Below are 23,473 nucleotides of genomic sequence, written 5' to 3'. Positions count from 1 at the left end.
CATATATACAATGGAATATTACTCAGCCATAAAAAAGAATAAAGTGTTGCCATTTGTAACAACATGGATGGACCTAGAGATTATCATACTAAGTAAAGTAAGTCAGACAGAGAAAGACAAATATCATATGCTATCACTTATATGTGAAATCTAAAAAAATGATACAAATTAACTTATTTACAAAACAGAAATAGACTCACAGACATAGAAAACAAACTTATGGTTCCCAAAGGGGAAAGGGGAGGAGGAATAAATTAGGAGCTTGGGATTAACAGATATACATTACTATATATAAAATAGATAAACAACAAGGTCCTACTGTATAGCACAGGAAACTATATTCAGTATCTTGTAACAACCTATAATGGAAAAGAATCTGAGAAAGAATATATATTTATATATATAAAACTGAATCACTTTGCTGTACACCTGAAACTAATATAACATTGTAAATCAACTACATTTCCATTTAAAAAATATTATAGAAATCTCTGTTCCCTGAAGATGATCTGGAATAGAAGTCCATATTGGCAAGTAATCTTAAAATGACTTTACAATAAATGCATTCAAAGAGTTAAAAAATAAAATACCTAAAAAAAAATATAAAAGCTTAAGAAACAAGAAGATATGAATTAAGGAAAGATGAAAATCAAAAATAACTAAATAGAAAAACAGACATTGTGATAAAAATATTCAATGAGATAAACTCTAAACTCATTACAGTCAGAGAATAAATTATTTCAGCTTTGTTAGAGGTTTAACTGACAAAATCATAAGACATTTAAAGTGTACATTGTGATGATTTGATATACACACACATTGTGAAGGGATTACCCTCTCCCAATTTATCAAGAATTATTGAATTAGAAGATTAATCTAAGGAATTCATGTAGAATATAGCATATATTTTATTATTATTTTTTTAAAATTGCAGTATAGTTGATTTACAATGCTGTGCCAATCTCTGCTGTAGAGCAAAGTGACTCAGTTATACAAAGACAGACATTATTTTTTTATATCCTTTTCCATTATGGTTTATCACAGGATATTGAATATAGTTCCCTGTTATAGCATGTATTTTTAAACTATATTGTGGCAGTTTAAAATTACAGCCACAGATTCTTTGATACTCCTTCTATTAAGAGATGGGTCTAGCCCCTGCACTCCCCAATCTGGGCAGCTTTTGCCTTGTTTTCTGGAATAGTCACTATTGGAGCCCTGAGCTGCCATGTAAATAGTATGATTACCATGAGGCCACTACAGTGTGAGGAAACCCAAAGCACATGGAGAAGTCATGTGTGGGTACTCCAGTCTATAGGTCCAGTAGAGTCCTGCCTTTGTCACTGTAGCCCAGACACGTGAATGAAAAAAAAAAAAACAGCCATTCAAGTGACCACCAGCTGTTCAAGTCTTCTCATTTGACACCCTGGACATCATGAAGCAGAGTCAAGCTATCCTTGAAGTACCTATCCAAATTCCTATCATACAGAACCTTGGAGATTAATAAAATGGTTATTGTTTCATGCCACTATGTTTTGGAGTGGTTTGTTACATAGCAATACATAGAATACACGAAGGATGCACCTAATTAGTAGTTTTAGGAAGAGAATAAACGGTACGGTGGAAGTCATATTTGGAGAGATGATACTAAGAATTTTCTAAAGTTTTTGAAATAAAAGCAGTTATTAAGTACAAAAAAAAAAAAAAAAAAGAAAAGAAATTCATATCCAGATGCACTGTAGTGAAGATGCCTAACATTGAGAATAAAGAGAAAATTTCAAACGCCACCAAAGAGAAAACATAGATTACCCACAAAAGAATGATAATTAAGACAACAGAATTCTCATCACCAACAAAGGATACCAGAGGTCAACATGGTAATAATTCCAAAGCACTGAGGGGAAAATAACTGGCAACATAGATTTCTATACCTGGCTAAGCTATAATTCAAGAATAATGGTGAAATAGAAAACTTTTCTTTCAAAACTGAGTTTACCAACCATAAATTTTTATTGAATGAATTACTAAATGATGTATTGCAGCAAAAAGAAAAGTGAGTTCACAATGAAAATGTGGTATTAAAGAAACAAGTGGTAAACACAAAAATTGATAAATTAGATTGATAAATCTAATTATACATTGATTGTATAGTAACTTTTATGTTATGTTCTAATAAATATGGAACTAAAGTTCTAGAGAGCAATAACTGCTCAATACATTTGGTAGCTAAAACACAGCCTTGTTGGGGCAGAAGGATAGTTGTATTTTAAAAACTATAAATTGTTAGGAAAATAAATAGTTAAGTATACATTTAAAAATTTAAGAGTAGCTGCTTATAGCATAGGCAAAATATAATTTATAGTTTCCAAATTAGCAGAGGTAAAAGTAAGAGAATTTGAAAAGTTATCAATTCAACAAAAGCAGTTAAGGTAAGCAAACGAATAAAACAAGGAGAAAGCATTGTAAACAGAAAATCAAAAGTAAATGGTAGAGATGGTAGAGGTACTTTTAAATAGATCATACTCATATGAATTGAACTTTCCAGTTAAACAACAGAGACTGTCAGGAATAAAAAAAGAAAACCCAGCTACCTGATGTTTACAAAAGATGCACCAATAATAAAATAGCATAGAAAGGTTGAAAATAAAGTAAAAAGTTATAGCAAGCAAATGCTAACCAAAAAAAAAGTTATAGAAGAATACGAATATCAGATAAAATAACTGTTTAAAGCAAGTATTGATAAGGATAAAAATACATTACATAATGATTAAAATTATATTAAAAATGATAAAAATTTAAAAATCACCAAGAAGTTCTATCCAGCTAACCGTATAACCATGCAATTAAACAAAAAGTAACGAATTATAAGAAAAAAAAAAGTAGATCAACAATAATATTGGGAAGTTTTAATATAAATTTATTAGAAACTCACAGATCAATTAAACAAGACTAAGTTGAGAGGTTGGTTAATGTTTTTAGCATTAACTTGCCTTGTGTGTGAATTGTAATTTGCAGCTCATCTTAAATGGTAGCTTTATCTTTCTACCTGTTCCACTCCATTTGCTGTTTTAGTGTAGCCTCCATGTAGATTCGGAGACCCCCTAGTCCAGAACTAGGTGTCACAGGACTCCTGACCCTCAGGGATATTGGGGAAGATAACAGATCTGTCCTCTAGGCAGGAAAGCAGACTGGCATAAGTCCTGTGTCCACTGATTTCTATTCTTCCTTCCACTACCACAGATAGGTAGGGGCTTTGTTTATTTATTTTGTTTTTTAAACTCTAGGTCAGGGTGGAAATCATTTGGAAGCTTTTCCCAAATCCCAGTTTCACAGTGAGCCTGGCTAATGTGCCACACCCTGTATGGGGTGCTGTTGATCCCCAATGCTCTGAGGAATTCAAACTCCTAGCCAACTTCTACCTGCTTCCAGACCCAGAAGACCATCAGGGCCACAGCTCTAGCTTTACTAACCTAGTGGTGTTGCTTTTTCATTTCTGTTACCTAGAGATGATTATCTTGTTAATGAACCCAGACACGGCTCTTAATTAAAAAAAAAAAAAAGTTTTTGTGATTGGAGTTCTTGGAGAAGATGTGGAAATTCAAAGCATAGCTCACAATACCATTTTGACTATTTTCCTCTGCCTTTCTGGATGCGAGGAACTCTGTGGTCTTGCTACCTTCTTTGGCTTTACTCAGTAATGGAGATTGAGGTTTCTTCTGTTCTCAAATGCCAGAAACCTATTAAGAATCTCTATAAATCTCCTCAGGCTTCTGGCGAAGGATGGGAGGCAGAGCACAAAGTCCCTTTGTTTCTTTCTCTCCTCTCTGATTTTCTGTGTTCATCAATTTGAGGAACTTTTAATATATTCTGGTGCTGAAAGCCTTACCCTTAAATCATCAGTCTTTGTCCTGAATTCTTCAGAGCCTATGTGATTTTGTAACCCAAAGTTTTAAAATCCTAAAGGGCAAGGGATAAAAGAAAACATGGGGGAGGGGGGAGAAACTCCACAATTTACCATCTCATTATTATTCTACCGGAAAAGAGATTTCCATCTCTGCCTTTGTGTCCTGAAAGTCCATCTCTTCCCATTTCCTCAGAAGCCACAATCCTAACTACTCAGCCTCTCTTATCTCTTATTGTTCTATCCTTTCTGCTGAAGGCTCTCACCTCTTCCTAAGACAAAACCTCTCCTAGCTTTCTCATTTTATAGGCAAGCTTTCTGAAACCACTCAAGCATCTTTGGTTACCATCTACATGCTGATGACTACCAAATTCACAACTCTAGCTCAAATTTCTCTCAAGTTCTCCAGATCTTCAAGATCTCTCAACTCCAGACAACTACAGTTCAACATGTCCACAACAAAATCATTATCTCCACATCCATTCATCTCTCCAAACTATTTCTTCTCTTATGCTTTCTATTTTCATCCAGTTTCCCAAGCAGAAACCTGGGAGTCTCCTTGATTTCTTCCTCTCCATCTCTCACAGCCAATAAATGACCAAGTCCTGCCATTATATTTCCATTTATGGCATATTTATAGCCAAGTATTTATTACATACCACTAGAGAGATAGCAGCATAATGAATTAAAGATGAGGTTAAGGTAGTAGAATAAAAAAAATTAAAATGTCATTGGATTCAAGGTAAAAATATTTTTGGTAAAGGAAACATATTAGTATTACCCAATAGAACAGAAAGTTTAAAAGAATAAAAACTTACAATTGTTAGATGGTTAGATTTAGTTAGAAGGTTTCTAGTGATCTCAAAATCACCTAAGGGGTAAAAAAGGATTTTCTGCAGAGTGTCTAGTAGTTTAACAGCTGTCTGGACTGCACTGCTTTGTAATGATTTGTTTTAAATTGGTGTTTTCACTCTTATCATATGGGTAAGAGGTAAGAGAAGGGTAACACTCGCATGGTACCCAAGGGTCAAATTCAAATGACATATTTTGTTTTGGAGAATATCAGCTTTTAAAATGGCAATACAAAGTTTCTCATGGTCTATATCAGCCTTTTTGAACTGGATCATTAAATGGAATCATCTCGAACTTGCCAGGCAGCAACAACCAGGGATGTCCTATTCAGCAGATAGAGATTACTGAGTCTGAAAGTATATTTCAGAGGTCGCCCAGTCCCTTTCTTGTTTTTAATTCAGACTGGGGATCTAGTCATTTCTTAGCGTGTCTCACGTAAAGTAGATTCTAATAGATAAATGTCTAACAACTATTACTACCACCAGGCAGTGTGCTTCTTTTCTCATGCATCTCTTCTTTCTCTTCCTCCAGACTTCATAGTTTTCTTTTTCTCTTTCCCTGCTCTTGCTTCTTTCTCAATTCAGTTTTCCTGCCTCTCTTTTTCTTTCTCACCCATAAATAGGAAAAAAAAAAAAAAAAAGCAAATGTTGAGTTTCCTGACTGGTCACATTCCAGAGAAAGGAGGAAATGCAGGTTGTTATACAACTGGGAGGGGTCAGGTGTGACCTAAAGTTAAGGGACGAGGAGAAGAGAATTATAAAGGTAAGAGAAGGCAAAAAGGTTAAGTAAAGGCTTGATTTTAGACTTTTATTACGTAAAGTGATTCTTTTGTGAAACCCATCTAGGGCATTTCATCCTTCTCAGGCTATGATGGTTCCCAGTAGATCCAAAGTTGCCAAAGAAGGTCAGTAATGATGTATTCAAAGATGATCACTCTCATCAGCTTTTGTACAAAAGAATCAGTACCTGATATTGTGTTAGAGTGAGCCATAGGAAACGCCATAGGAATTGTCTCTAATGAAGTCTTTCTTTTCAGTCACCAGTATGTGAAAAGCTATTACATCTATTTTTAATCTGTCTCCTATTCAGTTTCCAATGTTGCTCTCAGGCTTCTGTAACTTGGCAGATAGTTCAGGTATTCTTTAAAAACAATGACAAACAATGAAATTCCCAACAACCACAGCAACCGCCAAAACAGTGAAACCTACTTAGCTTTTTGGTTGGTGGGAGATGTTGAAAAATATAAGAAATAAAAGCCACCCATATATAATTTGCCTCACAAAAACAATTGCTCTTAGTTATTATATTGTATTTCTGCCCATTTTCTATGCAATTCTATGTCAGAGTTATACTTTATATATACTGCAGTATATAACTTATATAAGTTATATTAACTTAAATATAACTATGACATAGAGTTACATAGTTTGTATCTTTCAGGCATACTTTAGTCTAGAATACTTTCAGCTATGGTTTTCCATCACTTTTCTGGCGGTTGAACTATATGTATTTCTTTTGCTGCTAACAGCTTTATCACTCTACAGTATAACTGCCCCTTAATTCTCCTCTAAGCTTTAAACCCTGAGAGCAAGACTGTATTGTTCACCATTTGCACCCCAGTGACTAGCATGTGACCTAATACATAGAAAATTCGCAATATATTCTTGATGATTGAGTGAATGAAAAAGTGAGTAAATAAATACTAAAATTCTAGAAGATCCATAACTCATCAAGATTTCTCCTTAGTATCAGGATACAACCAGATTAAGGTTCCCAGAAGTAAAGGATTAGTTTAGATTTAGATTTGTCTTGAAAGAGCAGAGAAAGGTAGGAATTGATCATCACTTGAACATTCCTTATAGACCCTAAACTCTTTACCTAAAATTCCTATTGTGCTTTAATGCTACAAGTTAGCTGTCCCACAAATACTTACAGAAAAGTAATTTTCAACTTTGCTTTCTACAAGCTAATAATTACCTTCTGTAATATCCAGGCCACCGCCACCTACATTTTGGAAGTGTTGGCATCCCAATAGTTGGCATGCCATAGGTTTACCATAGGGCCATTATTAAAGAACTAAAACCATGCACGTCCTCTTGGACAAAGGATTGGATCACCTTGGGGACCATAAAGGAAAGCTTACAGACAGTGGTTGAGAGAGCAAGACAATGAGAGAGAGTGAGCCAGAGAGCCTGCCAGAGATGTCAGTTTGAAAGAGGGCAGGGAAAGCATAAGCAGGTGGTTTCGCTCCTTATGAGCCTCCTTATCTTCTTCAGTTTTGACAGATCTTGGATCTCATCTCATCCAAGTATAAAACTCCTAGTGAACTGAGACATTCTCTGCAAGTAGATGAAAGCTGTTTTCTCTCTTGGCAGTTTATACTTGGTCACATGATACAACTAGTCATACAGTTTTAAGGCAGTGTGCTGTGTACCTCTCTCTCTCCAAATGCAATTTTACAACATTCTGTGTTTTATTAAAAAAAACAAGTTTAATCTACATTAATTAGAGTGTGAAGTTGAGTGTGTGAAGCTCTTATTTACCTTACATGCATAACAAGGGCAGCACCACCTGTTGACTGCCTACTAAGTGCCTGGCACAGCTAGGTATGTTATACACATTATCTAATTGAACTTGGAGAACATGCCTGCCTCCAGAAATATAACTTAAATATCTCATTTACTTTGAAATTGCAAATGGTCCTTTCTTTAAGAAACTTAAATTTATTTAGCCCTATCCCATTACAGGAGAAAAAAATAACAATAATAAGGCCAGAATTTATAAACACTTTACTTGTGAGAAACACAAAGATCACTGAGCTTTCCGTTCTATACTCTAATCCAATTTTCTTTCTGAATTTTTAAATCTAATTTTTCTATCCTATTTTCCAACCTAGCTGATAATCTGTCTTTTCTCTTGCCATCTTCCCCAGCAGTGTTTTTTCTTTTGCCACATAATAAGAGAGTTAACTGCTTCCCCTATTCCCAAATTAGAAAACATAAAGGTTAAATAAAAGTGACTTGGACACTGAAGACTTTTTTCCTACATTGAAGTATGAGACTTTGTGGTGAGATAATTGATGAGTTACCCATAATCTTATGTGTGCTCTTTACTCATTGCCTAAGTAAATTTCATTTAATTAAAACTTTCATCATGTTGAATATAATAGATTCCTCAGATGGGTTGAAGGCCCAGAGTTCTTTTCTTATTGCTTAGTAATGACCTCTATATTCCATAGGAAGGTCGTCAGAAATTTTAAGCATTTATATGAAAGTTGTGGTCCAAATTTCTACTTTTTTCCCCAAGATTAATTGATTCAACAAACATTTATTGAGCACCCTTGTATCAGGCACCCTGCTAGGGGAGTGATAATACAGTAGTGAGCAAAACAGGTACAATGTTTGCACTACAGAGCTTACAGCCAACTGGAGGCAACAGACACTGAACAAAGAATTACAAATATGACAAATGCCATGAAGAAGATGGGCAGGGTGCTATGGGAGTATGTAATAGGTGTAGCTAACCTAGCTTGATGGGAGGTGGGGCAGAGAAGATTTTTCCAGAGAAGTTCAAGTTTAGGCTTGAAGCATAAGAAGGAAGAAGAGTTATCTAGATAAGGGAACAGCTTGTGTAAAGGCTCTAAGTAGAAAAGAACACCACCCATTCAAGGACCTAAGAGAAGGTCACTGTGGCTAGAGTGCTGACTTCAGGAAACGTTAGAGAAGAGGCAGGCAAGGACCAGATCACATAGGTCACCCTAAGGATTGGGGACTTTATTCTGAGGGCAATGGAAAGCCAATGGAAAATTCAAGCCAGGAATTAAAAAAATTTTTAAGCTTAAAATAGCTAAAATGTAGACTATAAGAATATATTAATTCACTAATTTGTTCTGGAATATGCTCTCATATCTAGTAGTCCAATGATATTAAGAATTTTTATAAATGCAGGACAAACTATCTAGGTTTAGAATATGTAGAATTTTTCTGTGAATAGAAAAGACCCTAGGATAGTTAAGCAAAGCAGAACAGTACTTGGGTACATATAAGTACCCAAGTAAGCCTTGAAACGTATGTCCTGAGTTTCTTTGCTTTTCATCTATATCACATTTTAACTTGAATTGAAAATAGAAGTGGTAAAATAATAAAGGCAGGGAAAGGAGGAAGGCATGCATGTGTGTATGAGCATGTGTGCCCACATGTGGTTTCCTATGGTTTTGAAGAAGAGCAGATTTATGACAATATCAATATCACATTCTCTGTGCTCGAAAATAGTTGTCTACCCTCCAGAAATTAGGAAAGTAGAGACTATATAATAGGGAAAGATTTTTTTTTTCTTTTAGTGGGGTGTTTTAAGAAAAAAAATGGCAGCTTCTGGGTAATACAACAGATTTTGACATGAAATACATTGATTTTAGACTATGGACCCCAAGATGGTTTCAGTAGTACTGTGCTTGGAGTAGTAAAGAGAACCATGTACACCAAGGCCTTTGGACAGTATAAAGTGTAAGAGGATAAGGTTTTAATTTTCCTTTTTAATACTCTTCAGTCTTCCCTATGGGCATTTCTTCTTGTCTTCTCCAGATGGCCTGCATCCATTAAATTAGTAGATAGGATTTTAAGGTGTGGTTCTTTCCCAGAGGTATTTTCTTACTGGGAGTTGAGAGAAATTCTTGAAGATTAATAAGATTTCCATTAGTAAATATTAGGAGAGTGGAGAAGGAGAGCTAGCTAGCTCTGACTACCATTCTCTGTCACCTCACTGTCTCCCAAACCAGAAGTTTCTTCTCTTAAATCTTGGACTGCAATGCTTCCTGACTGTTCTGGAGGCTCAGTGACTCCTTCTTAGAAATGAATGAATAAATTCACACTTGGTGAACTGTTTGAGAAAGGCTGCTGACCCTTAGTCTGAGAAATCTTGAGCAACAGGAGACCTGAGTTTAATGTCAATTTGTATCTGTCTCACTATTTGAAGAGAATGAATTACTTACTTGATTGAATCACTTAGCTCCACACCTGAGGTGCAGTAATGAAGAGAACATGGGCCAGCTTCATATACATTGTGTCCTTCAGTACTGCAATTGACAAAGCATTCTCATCAAAATAGAAACACATTAAGTACCTATTGTACACATGATTGGGAAACAATCAGAATATGTAGGTTAAATATTAAAATAAATTAGTACTTGTTAAGGTTTCATGGAACAGGTGAGATGTGTATTATTATAAAAAGTGAGCAGGTTTACTATGTATTAATTATCAGGCTACCAAAGCTCTGGGTAAATTTGATAGCAATGTTAATTAAGAGTAGCTTCTTGACAAGTACTTGGTGTCAGGTTGAAAACTGGCCACTCCGTTTACTTGGGAAGAAATGTGGTTATATTAGGCTGCTTTTAGTGATAAAAGGTTTTTAAAAAGTTTCAACCTTCTGGAATCTGACTCACAATGTCCTGATATTGTGTTCTTTTCTGTAATCAGTGTCATGGATAAAGAAATCTATCTTTCAGCACTGAATAAGAATAAATTTGGGTGTGTGGTCAGATTTATGAGTATTACAGACAAAGACTAGATAAACATTATTTAAAAAAATCATTTTATGCTGCAGTAGTTCTTAATTATTAGTTTTAGCTTGATATAAGAGCAAGATGGCAAAAAATAAATTGACATTCATCAAGTACCAGTGTTGTATGTCAGGCACTCATATAGTCAGTCACCTATATTATCATTAAAGTTCACAGGAAGCCTGTAATAGGTAATGTTTCCATTTTGGTCAAGGAAGAAACTGAACTTCAGAGACTGAGATGGCAGAGTTGGGATGCACACTCAGGTCTCCTAGCTTATGGTCTTTCAATAAAATCACTTAGGTATAAACTGAAAAATTTAAGATTAGGTAGGATTAAACAAAGTGAAACAGCTTCTCATCTATAATTTCTTTTGGTTTAGATGTAATCTTTATCTGCAGGGGGGAAAAGGTGAATAATACTGCAGAAAGATGCTTGTATTCTACAAATCTGTTGATGGGGACTAGTAGAAAGAGATGAGATTAGAAAATGTACATTAAGCAATATGTAAATTTGGGTCATAATTTTTCTGAATCCTATTGATTTTTTAAAGTTATTTTCAAGATGGGCATCAATGTTTTACAATCTGTAAAATGTAAATGTTACTATTCTATCTAGTTTGTAGGGACACTAAAGCTATTGAAGAATCTTGAAACATTATTAGGAAAACTGCTATAAAATATAAAGATTGCTTATATGTCTGACCTTCATCTGTGCACTTAAAGCACTTGGTTCTTACCTTAATTGTTGCACCCATAATATTGCATCCAAATCATGTCTCTATTCTCTGGTATCTCTACCAGAAGGTGGGTTCCTCCAAGACAGGGACCATGTCTCTTCCATGGTGGTATCCATAGTAACCTGGACAGTGTCTGAAATATAATAAATGCTCAGTAATGTTTATCAAACAAACAACACAACAAAAGAATTCATTTTTTCCAACCCAAGTTTCCTTATTTCCAAAATGAGAAGATACTAATATTTTTCTAGATCGTCAGGCGGGTCATGATATATGCTCATATACTGTTGACTGGAGATATGAGGCACAGACATAAAAAGTGTCCTTAGGATGATTACTAAGGGGGTGGTTATTTTACACAACATAAAATTTTTATTCTGTTTAAGATCTTTTAAAAAAATCTAACCAGTAAATTTCAGGAAGAAAATCTAAGGTATTTTAGGTAATATGTAGTAGTAATCTCCATCCTTGGGCTCTCAGGGTTGAAGAAAAGCCGGATCCTAAACCAGAGATGAGAACAATCTTTCACTAGGTGGCTCTCTTTCCCATGAGTGGGCGGCCCCTCGGTGGGTGGAGGGACAAGACAGGGCAATGTACAGCTGCAATCACCGCGTGTCACACCGCATCACAGTAGGCGCATGCAGCACGAGGGGCATAGTTCAGTTTCTATGTCGTTAATGATAATCTGTCCTTGGGATTTATTTCAAAGTAGCTTGTACTTTCATTTCCTCCAAACTTACACATAGACATTGGCCCAGTCTTTTTTTTTTTTTTTTTTTTTTGGCCCAGTCTTTTAACAGGTGCGGTCTCAGAGAAGGATTTTTTTTTTTTTTTTTTCAGAGAAGGATTTTGATAGCGCCTTTTCACCTAGCATGAAAGACAAAAGGAATCAGGTACCCCGACCGAGCCAAACCAAAATAGCCCATTAAAATTCTGATTTTAACTGTCCAGTGAGGGCTGCATTCCTGGAGGGGTTTATACCGTTATTCATCCTAAAGTACTTTGGGACAGCTGTTTAAACGCCTCCACAATACGAATGGAAAATATAATTTGTAAAATGTCAAATAATTCTTTCAAACCGCTAACACGACGACTTCTCCAGCTACTTCTCACACACTCATTATTATTGAGCCCATTTACGTTATTCTGCTTTTTTTAGCCTCAAACATGAGACAAAATACACATAATAAACATTCAAAAAGATTTGTTCTAAGAATGAATACCCTTTTCCTAAAAGCCTTTCATAGGAACTTCGCTCAAGTATCTAGGTTTTTCTTGATACTATTTTACACAATGTTTTCCTCTCCAACCCAAAAGATTCATAGTGACAAGTTCTAAAATACTACAAACGCCTGAGAGAAGGAGGAAGTTTGCAAAGGAGAAAGGAACTCGGAGGTCTGTTTTTGATAAGAAAGGGGGACTCCCACTGGGGGGGTGCCTCTCAGAGGGATGGCGGTCGTGAGCATCTCGCCACGTCCCCTGCCCTAAGTGCTGAAAAATCACTTGTTAGCCTTCCAAGATGAGTTCCCACTCTCACTCTGGCCTCCTCGCGGCAGAAGGTGGCTCGTGAAGGCCGCGTGGGGGGTCTCGCAGGAGGCTAAGTCGCCGAGAGTGTGTGTGGGGTGGGGTTTGGGGGATTTCAGTAAGAGGTCGACCCGCCGGGGAAAGTCGTATGTCCCCGTCGGCAGAAAAGGGATCTCGGCAGTCGTGTGCCGTTCTCCTCCCTCAGGGACCCCGTCCTGGCGGGACCCCGCCTCCCAGAGCCGGGGGCAGTTGTGGGGAAACCCCTCGCCCGCCTCGCAGCCTAGCGCCGCCGCCTCGCCTAGCTTGCTCCAGCCCGCCGCCCACCAGCCTTCAGGCCCAGCATCTTCTGCGTAGGCCCAGCCCTCCCCAAGCCCGGCACGGAGAGGAAAACTATGGAGGTGGTTCCCGCCCGCAGGCGGGTGGAAAAGCCCATGGTGAATGCCTCGGGGTCTCCCCCATTGCTGCGGGAAAGGGAAAGGGAGGAGAAAATGAACTTCTCCGCCCAGGAAAACTACCCGGATTCCCAACCTGGGGGAGGCCTTTAGATGGAAGGGAAGCCAAGGGGAACCCTGGGCTCTTTCCGGGGAATCCACTCGCCAAGGGAGGGTCATTCTGTCTGCACACATTGGTTACTATGACAATTCAACTACAGCCTCCAGTTGCCTTGGCAGCTGCTTATCCAATCCGATTGGTTTCTTTTCTCTTCATCCCTGGGCTCCACCCTATCCCTTCCAACAGCCTCCCTGCGTGCAGGGGGTGGGGCCACAGAAAAGAGGAGGGGGTCCTTAGCTTCACTCTAGGGCGCGAGGGCAGGCCGGAGACGAGGGACTGGCTGCCGGAACTGTAGGAGGAAGGGGCGTCGTTTCCGGTAGGGAAGAGTGGAGGAGTGGAAAAAGGAAGAGAGAAATCGGGTGGAGTGCAAAGACGGGGGAAGACTTTGAGTGTAACTCCCGGTTGATTTGAGCTCGATGTTCCCGGTGAGGCTGGGGTTGCCCCCTTGCGCGGGAGGAGCGAGGTGGATTGGCCGGAAGCCGCCAATCGCCTACAGTGGGCCGCCCAGCAACCGCACAGGCGCCGCATCACTAACTGATCCCAAGAGGGAGCGCTACAGAGAGGCGGAAATCACCCGGAGGGACCGGCGCCGCTGAAATCTCGCGAGAGAGACCCCACTTCCTTCCTCTGCTTCTCCCTCCTCTTTCCCCCGCCCCTATCCCTTCTCCCTCCCCCTCCCCCCTCCCGGGTCGGAGTGTCCCTGCGCCCCACGGGCCGGAGAAGCAGCGAGAGCAGCTATCCCCGCTCCCTCCCCCTCGCCTCACTCACCCCCACCCCCCGCCGAGCGAGGAGGAGCCGGAGGAGAGGAAGATGGCGGCGGCCGCCAGCACCCGCGGTGCCGTGGGGCCGCTCCGAGGAGCCTGAGAGACCCACAGAGGCTTCGCGGGAAGACGCGGCGGCGGAGGATGAGCCTGCAGAGCGCGCAGTATCTCCGGTGAGTGCCGAGGCCGGCCCGGTACGTAGCGGGGAGCGGGCCGAAGGTTGGGGCATGGAGCAGCAGACACAGAGGTGGTATGTCCGGGGTGGCGGGGGAGTTGCTGTGTCCTCTCCTTCCCCGGCAGGGAGGCGGGGGCTGCGAAGATCAGCGGGAGGGGGCGGAGCAGGCACACACTTGGGTGCCTAGCCCCCGCGAGCAGGACTGAGTGTTCCAGCGGAGCCGGCTAGTCTCGGTGCGAAGAAGGAGGTTAGGGAAGCGTGAGAATGTGTGTGTGCGCGCGCGCCCCGGGTCGCGGGCTCTCTAGTGAGGGGTGGTGGGAGGCGGCGGGCGGCGACCCGGAGTGGAGGTGGGTGTGGAGGTGTCTGATCCCCGTGGCAGGGAAACGTGGTGTGTGGGATTGACTGGAGCGATGAATGGGGAGAAGACAAGGTGGAAGTCTGCACACCTGGGGTGTGTGCGGGGCCGGGGAGGGAGGACTAGAGGAGGGGGAGACCGCAGGAAGCTGGAGTTTGTTTTTCATTCTGGGGTTGGAAGTACTGAGGAATAATGGCATCTGTAGTTAGTTGGCGGAGTGCAGGTGGAGGGCATAAAGAAGGGAATGGGTGACGAAGTGAGGAAAGAAGGAGGCACTACGGATGCGGTTGGGTTCCCCCGAAGAAACTGGGTTAGAATCAGTGCAGTCGGAAGATACCATTCTAAGAGTCGTGTGGATTCATTAAGAGTGGTGTAAGGAACTTGTATGTCGAGGTAGAGTGACATATGGCTGCAGAGTGTGAGACTATGTGATGTGTATCTGGGGAGGGTTAAGGGGGCGATTGACACACATTGTAGGAGGAAGAAGATGCAGACACATTGGAACCAAGTACATGGTGGCGAGAGCATATTGCACCAGCTATTGTGCAGCTAGGAAGGTTCCATGGATGCAGAATAAGAGCTTGGAGGTAGAGGTAAACGAGGGTCAAAATCTTGATGACAGAGAAAAATAAGATTGTCAGAGCCTGGGATTAATTAGGGACTTGCCACTGCTTAGAAAAGGGGAAGGAAGATCCAGAAACGGGTCCTTTTTGTCTTTCAGTAGCAGAACTAAGAAGGGCAGGCTTATGGGAAAACGATTTTAAAAGTGGTTTCATACCTTGTGGAGGAGGGAATTGGACGGGGTAGAAGTCTGAAATGAGCAGAAAAGTCACTTTAGCTGTTTAGTGAAGTGAAAGTATTGATGTGTGAGTGGATCCCTGCATGTATGTTTCAAGAGAAGGTTTGTAGTTAGGTGATACATGAGGGTAGCTATTCTGCTTTTGAAAGTAGTAATCGTTTTATTAAGCAGTGTGTGTAGAGGAGGGAATGATGAGATCTTTCAAGTATGGTGGAATGCCTGAGTTTAATAACACACATCATGTATGCTCAATAACTATACGGTGGGTAGTTGGAATGATACCTGTATATCGAAGTCCTTTTTCTCCTTTATTATCCCTTTTTTGTTTAACATATCAGATAAGCTTAATAAATACAACTGTGGCAAAGATGTATGATAGATGCTGTAGAGGGGAGATATAGAAACTATCAGGACAGTCCTTAATTTTAAGGAATTTGCAGATTAATATATATTAGGAAAGTAAAATATGGTAAGGATCATGAAAGATGCCAGTTTTATAAGAGTCCAAAGGCAGGAGATTACCTGAGCAATTGAGGTGAATCAGGAAAAGTTTCCTTTGTTTATTTTCTCATTCATACACATGATTCATCAGTCATTTTGTTGATCACCTATATGGGAGGCATTGTAATAACTTCTGAGAGTAGAGAAGTGAGAACTCCACCCTCCTCTTGCAGAGTTTACAGTTTGTTAGGCTTCAAGGAGAAAATGGCACTTAAAATGGACCTTAAGGATAAACAGTATTCTGAGAAGTGTGGATTGAGAAGGAGGAATCCAAATGGAAGGAAACTGAGCAGAGATATATGGAAAGGAGGGTTGGGTGCTGGGGGAGGTATTCAGTCCAGTTAAACAAGAATGTAAGGTGATGCAGCTGAAAAAACTTAAGAGTTTCATCGCTTATTAAGTTTGACCCCTTCTTTTTACAGATGAAGAAAGTATAGCCCAAAGAAGTTAAAATTGTTGAGGATCATATAGTTGGTATGTGGAAGCTCTAACTCAGATGTAGGTCTTCTAACTCCAGATCAGCTATACTGTGTGTGACATGTCTGAATTCATCCATTCTTTCCACAGGTATGGCTTGAGAGCTTACTGTATTCTAGGCACTGAGGATTCAGTGGTGAACCAAAGAGTGAACATGGGAAAGTATTTTCTTTCTAATAGAAGGATGCAACAAATAAACATATGAACAGATAAATATATTTACCAGGTGGTGACAGGTACTAGGAAGAAAAATAAAGCAAGACAGGGATGTGCTGTTTTTTATAAACAACGGTGGTCAGGGAAAGCCTATTTGATTAGGTGCCCATATTTGAGAGTATCTTGAATATAATGGTCTGTAGTTTATGGTTAAAATGGGTGGACAGTGGAGAATCTGAGATGATTTGTTTAGAAGGGAAATCACATGTTCATGGCTATGTATTAGGAAGATGAATCTGTGTAGTGGGCAGTTAAGGGTTAGAAATAAGGTGGTGGCAGTGGGACTGGAAAGGTATGATGAAAAGCAGATTGGGAGAGTGGTGGTATTTTTAATGGGAAGATCAGTTGGCTTTGAGAGGCTTCTGTGTTAATGTATCTTATGTTTTTAAAGTCCGCATGGTAAGGAAGACTTATCCTTAGGTTGCGGAATCAGTAGTAGACACCTTGAGATGAATTTAATTCATTGAAGGAGGGAGAAAAGAATAAGAATGAACACAATGTTTAGCCTAAATTTTCCAGCTAAAGTTGAATAGGCAAAAATTGAACAGGCGTAGGACCTGGAATCACTTAAAAATTCCTGAGAGCCAGTCTTTCCTCAATCTTGTTCATCTATCCTAAGTAAATAAAGCAAGTCTTAGGGCTAGTAGTAGTCGGAGGCAGAGATGGGAAGAGGTAATAAAGTAAGGCTTGCACCAGCCAGAATTTCCCTCTTTCTCTTCTTTAGATAATCATTCCATTTAAAGTAAAGTGCTGTGAGTAACTAGTGGTTACCAGTGGGGATGGAGTGGGGTGCAGTATAGGTGTGGAAGAGTGGGAGGTACAAACTATTGGGTGTAAGACAGGCTCAAGGATGTATTGTACAACATGGGGAATATAGCCAATATTTTGTAATTACTGTAAATGGAAAGTAACCTTTAAAAATTATATTAAAAATTAAAAAATAAAGTCTACTGTGAGAGACTAGAGACTATGTTCAGGGAAGCATTATGTTCGCTTTCTTTTCTTTGATGCATATGGAACCATTGGTTTTTATAGACAACCCAGGGAGAATGCTGGGTATTGCTGAGTGAGCATGGTTGGGGGTATAGCAGTTATTCTTTGTGACTTTCACTTTAGGAAGAGTTTTGTTGTCTACCTTTGTCAGTGGTGTACGACCATGACTGGGCAATTTTTAGACTGCACAGCTACAGATCTTCCCTCATGTAGATGAAATAGTTTTGTCTCAGCTGAATTAATTTCTTAGAGTAAATGAGCTGGGGTGTCTGGTGTTGAAATGGTGGGGTGGTAAGATGGCAGTTTCAAAAGAGTGAGAAATGAGGATATGCAGTAAGAAGCATCAGTAAGATAAAGAAAGAGGGAATTCAACAGCAAGGGGACTGAATTAGTCTTGAGTTGTAGAAGTAGAGCATAGATGAAAGGAGAGAAAACCTATCCTATGGATGGGTGATGTTCTGGGCAGGAAAGGATGATGAAATTTTTTTTGTTAGAAGGGGAGTGTCATTTTTTGAAATAGGAGACCCAATAGGACTCCTATCCAAATGATTAAGTTGAGAATACTTTCTTATATTTTATAAAAATAAGAAATGGTCTTAAATATGGGGCTTCTAGACTGAATAACATTGGAAATTTAATACTCGAATTGAAGAAAAATTCAGTGTTTTCTCTTTTGATTTATGACAAAATGGAAAGATTTGTAAAGACTTTGACATCTTTGTTGAGTAAAAGAAAAGGGTGTATTGAATATAGTTCATTTGAGAAGGGTGGAAGAAGGGTGAGAATAGGCCATAGAGAAGATAGTAGGTGAGGTGTAATTTCATGCTTTAAAAGAATAGCATTTGAAAGAATAGAAATATGGAAATTAACATGTCAAAGTTGGAAAAATGGGTGGGGGAATGTATTGAAGTACCATACAGGAAAGGTATCATTGAAGTTGTTTTGGAAGATGAGATAGTGGGACAATCATAGCCATAGGGAATACCAGTCAAACAGGTCAAATCTGATGGTACAAGGTGGCACCGGTGCCACTGAATGACATCTGCTGTGACTGTGGGAGGCAACTGTTCATACTCCCCTCCCTCTTTCCTCCACTGTTCTCCTCTTTTTATCTTTAATTTCTTTTTATGCTGAAGGTTTTTCTGTGGGATCCACTTGAAGTTGATCCCTGGTGTTAGACCACTTGACAGGAAAGGCCTACAAATTGTCTGTTTTTTTTTTTTTAGAAATTCACGTTCTTTTATTTATTTATTTATTTATGACTGTGTTGAGTCTTCGGTTCTGTGCGAGGGCTTTCTCTAGTTGCGGCAAGTGGGGACCACTCTTCATCGCGGTGCGTGGGCCTCTCACCATCGCGGCCTCTCTTGTTGCGGAGCACAGACTCCAGACGCGCAGGCTCAGTAATTGTGGCTCACGGGCCCAGTTGCTCCGTGGCATGTGGGATCTTCCCAGACCAGGGCTCGAACCCGTGTCCCCTGCATTGGCAGGCAGATTCTCAACCACTGCGCCACCAGGGAAGCCCAAATTGTCTGTTTTGTTAGAAATTTTTTGCATGATACCTCTATGGGTGGAGAGCTGCATTCCAGTTGCACATTTCTTTGTCAGAAACTTTGTTACCAGAAGTAGAAGTAATATAACATCCACAAGGTTGTTTTTCTGAGACAGCAGAAAAATGGCTGTCATTTAAATACTAATTAAAATATCCAGTATATTGTAAGATAAAATTTGTCACTGTAAATCTTGAGACAGAGGGAGGTAAAGGGAGGGGATGAGACTGGATAAATTAACAAGCAGAGTCTTATTCTAGCCTGGGGAGGGGAACAAGTTCATGGGATCATTTGGGAGAAATAAATATACTAAATAGGGTGGGCTCCAGGTTCTGGAAGAATCTGGTAATGCTGGACTGGATATTCACTGTTGCTAGAAGCTTCAAGAAGTCCTATAGTACACACTGATATTAATTCACATGGTTGAGAAGTCTCCCCCTGACCCATCCAGCCCCCTCCCACTCCCATGCCCAGGATTTAAAATAGCTTTGGTCCCAGAAAATCAGCCAAACGTGGCCGATTTACCAAACATGGGAAAATTGTTTGAAAAAAAAATGACCCTCTCTTGAGGCTTTATAAGTCTATTTTTTGTTATAATAATGTTAATAGCATTTTACCTGCTTGGATATTAACAGGCTAAATTATTTTAGCAGTTAATTTCTGCCTCCCTTGTGGTTTCGGTTGGATTCAAAATGTATACTTCCTGTCCTAGCCTGTGTTTCGTTGCTTTCTAACAGCTGCTGTGTTTTACCTTCATGGTGGATGAAGCATTTGCTGAGTTTTTGTTTTGTTTTTTAAGATATGTTATAATAAGATATGGACGCACTAGTGTAGCAAGTTTGTCATGAGGCAATTTTGGGGTGGAGGGGAGTTCAGACTTGAAAAGGGATAGTTTGTTTTATGGTGGAGAAATACCATTTGCAGCCTCCAACTACATCTCTAAACGTGGCTAGCCTTTCAGATTTTTGTTATTGGTGGCATGCATGAGTACCTGAAAGTTTAGGTGGGTTTGTTTAACTGATTGATCTTTTTCAGAGAATAGACTATTAAGCAGATGTCTTTTGGATAGTGGATTGTTCATCTGTCGGTGGGTATTTTGGCAGATGGTCATCACATATTGCCATTTAAGTTTTGTAATCAAGGTATATTTTAATTTAGTTGCTGAATTGTTGTGGATAGACTTAACAGTGATCTAGGAGGTTATATATAACTAAGAAGGGCTAATCAACAGTTACAGAAAAATACAGGGATGGCATTTTGGCAAACATGTCACATGGTAAGTGAGAACTTGTAACCAACTCCTTTCTTGTTAACATGTAAGTGGAGCTGCTTAGGCAGGTTGTTTTCACCTTCCCTGAGACCCAGTTTTTAAGTCAGTGGAAAGAGTAGGTGACTAGGTTAAGAAAACTTTGGGAACCTCAGGTAGACTAGGTAGCAGTGTTGTTCAGGGTTTGTGCTAGATACTTCCTTGTTGCAGGGTGCAATCCTGTGCGTTGCAGGATGTTTAACATCATCCCTGGCCTCTACCCACTAGATGCCAGTCTCATTCTCCCCAATTTGCGACAACCAAAAATGTTTCCACACGTTGCCAGAAGTTCCCTGTGGGTGCAAATTCACTTAGATTCATGTGTTTTTCTTCTCCTTCAAGCCACAGATTATTTCTAAGGCTTCTCTTAGCAGTTTTCTCTTAGGTAGTAATAGGCTAGTTACTATGTTAGACTTCACCCATAGAAACTTGTACAAGTTTTAAATATATTTTTTAAAAAGTTGTGTTTTATTTTACTGGCAGTTTTTTTTTTTTTATTTATGGCTGCGTTGGGTCTTTGCCTCTGCGCGAGGGCTCTCTCTCTAGTTGCGGCAAGCGGGGGCCACTCTTCATCGCGGTGCGTGGGCCTCTCACTATCGCGGCCTCTCTTGTTGCGGAGCACAGGCTCCAGACGCGCAGGCTCAGTAGCTGTGGCTCACGGGCCCAGCCGCTCCGCGGCATGTGGGATCCTCCCAGACCAGGGCTCGAACCCGTGTCCCCCGCATTGGCAGGCAGACCCTCAACCACTGCGCCACCAGGTAAGCCCTTACTGGCAGTTTTTGAACACTTAGTATGTGCAGAGCACAATTATAGGGGCTTTGCCTATGGGAAACTCAAAGATACTAGAGAAAGACATTTAAGTAACTATAATAGTGTATGAACTGGTAAGAGCTATGATAGAGAAACAGGTACCGTGTAAGTTTAGGGAAAAAGAACTTTATTCCAATGGAGTTGGGGTGAGGAAGGTATCTTGGAGGAGGTGAGATTTTATCTGGGTTTTGAAATATGGATGGGACTTTTAAAAAGTGGATTATTGGGTAAATTGACATTTCAGGCATCTCATGGCTCCTTTATTCCAAATACATTTTAAAAAATTTTATTCACTCACATTTAATATATGACATTAGAATTCTGGCCAGGCCTTTCTAAGTTTTTCTTACATAAGATTGGTTATGGACAGAGAACTAGAGATATGTGAAGTGGTAGTTCCTGAAGACTTGATGGCTGGTATAGGTCTCGAAAAGGGAAAAGCAGTTTGGCTAGTAGAGTCCTGCAGAATGCCTTTCTTTACCTCTGCTCTTGCTTATATATTATTCCTCCAGAACCTTATTTCAGATGTGCTGTCTCTCTTCTTTTAGTCTTTTTAATTATTCCCTTTACTTGTCTTCTCTTTTGTGGACCAATATCAGCCTTCTCTTAAAAATTCTTTCCTGTTCCCGTTTTCCTTTTAAGTTCTGTCCTTCCTTACCTTTCTTTTATGGCTAACAATTTCAAGTTTGCCCTGTACTGTGTTTTTCCTTTTATTTACCATCTTCTTTTCCTTAGTCCCTTGTAATCCAGCTATTTTTCCTTAGCACTTTATTGGAATTAACCTTTCCAAAGATGCCAAAGACCTAATGGCCAAATTCATCCATTGATTGTTTTCCTCTCTCACACACAGACTTTTGCTTTCCTTTCTCTCAGTCTTTCTGTGTCCCTCTCATATCCATCCATCCATCCCATCAGTAAACATTCAGTTAGCACCAGGATATATCCCAGGTCCCTGCAGATGAAATGAGAATATACTCTCAAGTAGTTTTACCAGGCCTATAAGTAAGTACATAATTACCGCATAGTTCATAGCTGCTCTGATGTACGCACAGCGGCCATACAGGAACTTCGTGAGCTCTGTTGTTTTTAGCACTGAGATTCTGATTCTGAGATTCTGATTCTTATTTTATCTTACTTTCCTGGTCCACCTCACCCCACTTATGGCAAAAAGAAAAGCATGGCCATATTCCTCTATTTTCTTTCAACATTTTCTTTCCTCAGAAATCACAGTACTTTGCTGTCACCCCATCATCATTGTTTAAAATCTATCAGGCACCTACTTAGTATAAATCATTGTACTAAGTCCTGCAGAGACAAATTGGTGAAAGATACCATGCCTGCCATTCAGAGAGTTTATAAACTATTTAGTGAAATAAGCATAAGCATAAGATCATACATAACAAAGTGCAATTGAGTATAGTGAGTATAGTGGTTTAGAGCAGAGGTTCCCAATGCCCAGGCCATGGTCCGCCATCGGTTCGTGGCCTGTTAGGAACCGGGCTGCACATCAGGAGGTGAGCAGCTGGCGAGCGAGCTAGCAAAGCTTCACCTGTATTTACAGCCACTCCTCATCACTTGCATTACCACCTGAGCTCTGCCTCCTGTCAGCATTATGGTGAGTTGTGTAACTATTTCATTATATATTACAGTGTAATAATAATAGAAATAAAGTACACAATAAATGTAATGCACTTGAATCATCCTGAAACCATCCCCCCCCAATCCGTGGAAAAATTGTCTTCCGTAAAACCGGTCCCTGGTGCTAAAAAGGTTGGGGACCACTGGTTTGGAGCATAGTCTCTGGGGCAGAACTGCCTGGATCCAAAGCACAGCTCTAACACTTACGAGCTGCATTAGCTTGAGCAAGCGGCTTAAGTTTTCTGCACCTCAGTGTCCACATCTGAAAAGTGAGGGTGGTGGTAGCATCTATCTCTCAGCGTTATAAAGGTCAAGTGAGTTAACATGTAAAGGGCTTGGGATGGTTCTGGCATATAGGAAGCATGTAAGTTTTAGCTATGTGTCAATATAATGCCTGAAAATTAGCCACTGGCACTGACTAATTGATAATTTTGCACCTCTGCCTTCTGGACATTCCTAATTTTGGAAGTCTTTCTGTCACAGCAAAGTCAGCACTCTTAAAGGTAGACTCTTAATTAACCCTTACCCTTCTCTTCTCCCCCATCCCTCATGTTTTCTCATTTTCCTCATTGGTGCTGCCACTCCCCATCCTCCCATTCAGGTTTAAAACCTTGCAGTCATCTTTGAGTTCTCCCAGTTTTTTCCTCACCCTCTTCCACACGTACACCACTTTGGAAATGCTGCCTTCCTGTTGTCTGTTCTTTTTCATTTCCAGCACTGTCAATTTATATGCATACTGTTGAAATAGTATTCACCTTGTATCTTGCCTG

General features: G+C 40.0%; 2 protein-coding genes across 16 annotated transcripts in view; one reads left to right on the top strand and one right to left on the bottom strand.

Annotated features, from left to right (window-relative positions):
• Positions 1–14,033, bottom strand: part of NMNAT2 (nicotinamide nucleotide adenylyltransferase 2) — a 211,025-nt gene extending 196,992 nt beyond the window's left edge. For 2 of the 4 annotated variants that reach the window (XM_082402168.1, XM_082402171.1), the window contains exons 1-3: positions 13,102–13,190; positions 11,050–11,182; positions 9,741–9,824 (exon numbers count right to left, since the gene is read on the bottom strand). The gene's annotated coding sequence lies outside the window, so the exon portion shown is untranslated. Of the gene's footprint in view, positions 1–9,740; positions 9,825–11,049; positions 11,183–12,487; positions 12,512–13,101; positions 13,191–13,893 lie in introns of those variants that run through there. The other 2 variants (XM_082402170.1, XM_082402169.1) reach the window with 2 other exon arrangements.
• Positions 13,921–23,473, top strand: part of SMG7 (SMG7 nonsense mediated mRNA decay factor) — a 73,469-nt gene continuing 63,916 nt past the window's right edge. For 6 of the 12 annotated variants that reach the window (XM_082401259.1, XM_082401266.1, XM_082401263.1 and 3 more), the window contains exon 1: positions 13,921–14,059. Coding sequence is in view for 4 of the 12 variants with exons in the window: in XM_082401260.1 (XP_082257386.1) it covers positions 14,031–14,059 (29 nt within the window). In the remaining 8 variants the exon portion in view is untranslated. Of the gene's footprint in view, positions 14,060–16,144; positions 16,191–23,473 lie in introns of those variants that run through there. The other 6 variants (XM_082401260.1, XM_082401258.1, XM_082401268.1 and 3 more) reach the window with 3 other exon arrangements.

The sequence above is a fragment of the Balaenoptera borealis genome (genome assembly GCF_965194805.1).
Source record: "Balaenoptera borealis genome assembly, chromosome: 1".
NCBI lineage: Eukaryota > Metazoa > Chordata > Mammalia > Artiodactyla > Balaenopteridae > Balaenoptera > Balaenoptera borealis.
This window is presented reverse-complemented; position numbering and strand designations above follow the sequence as displayed.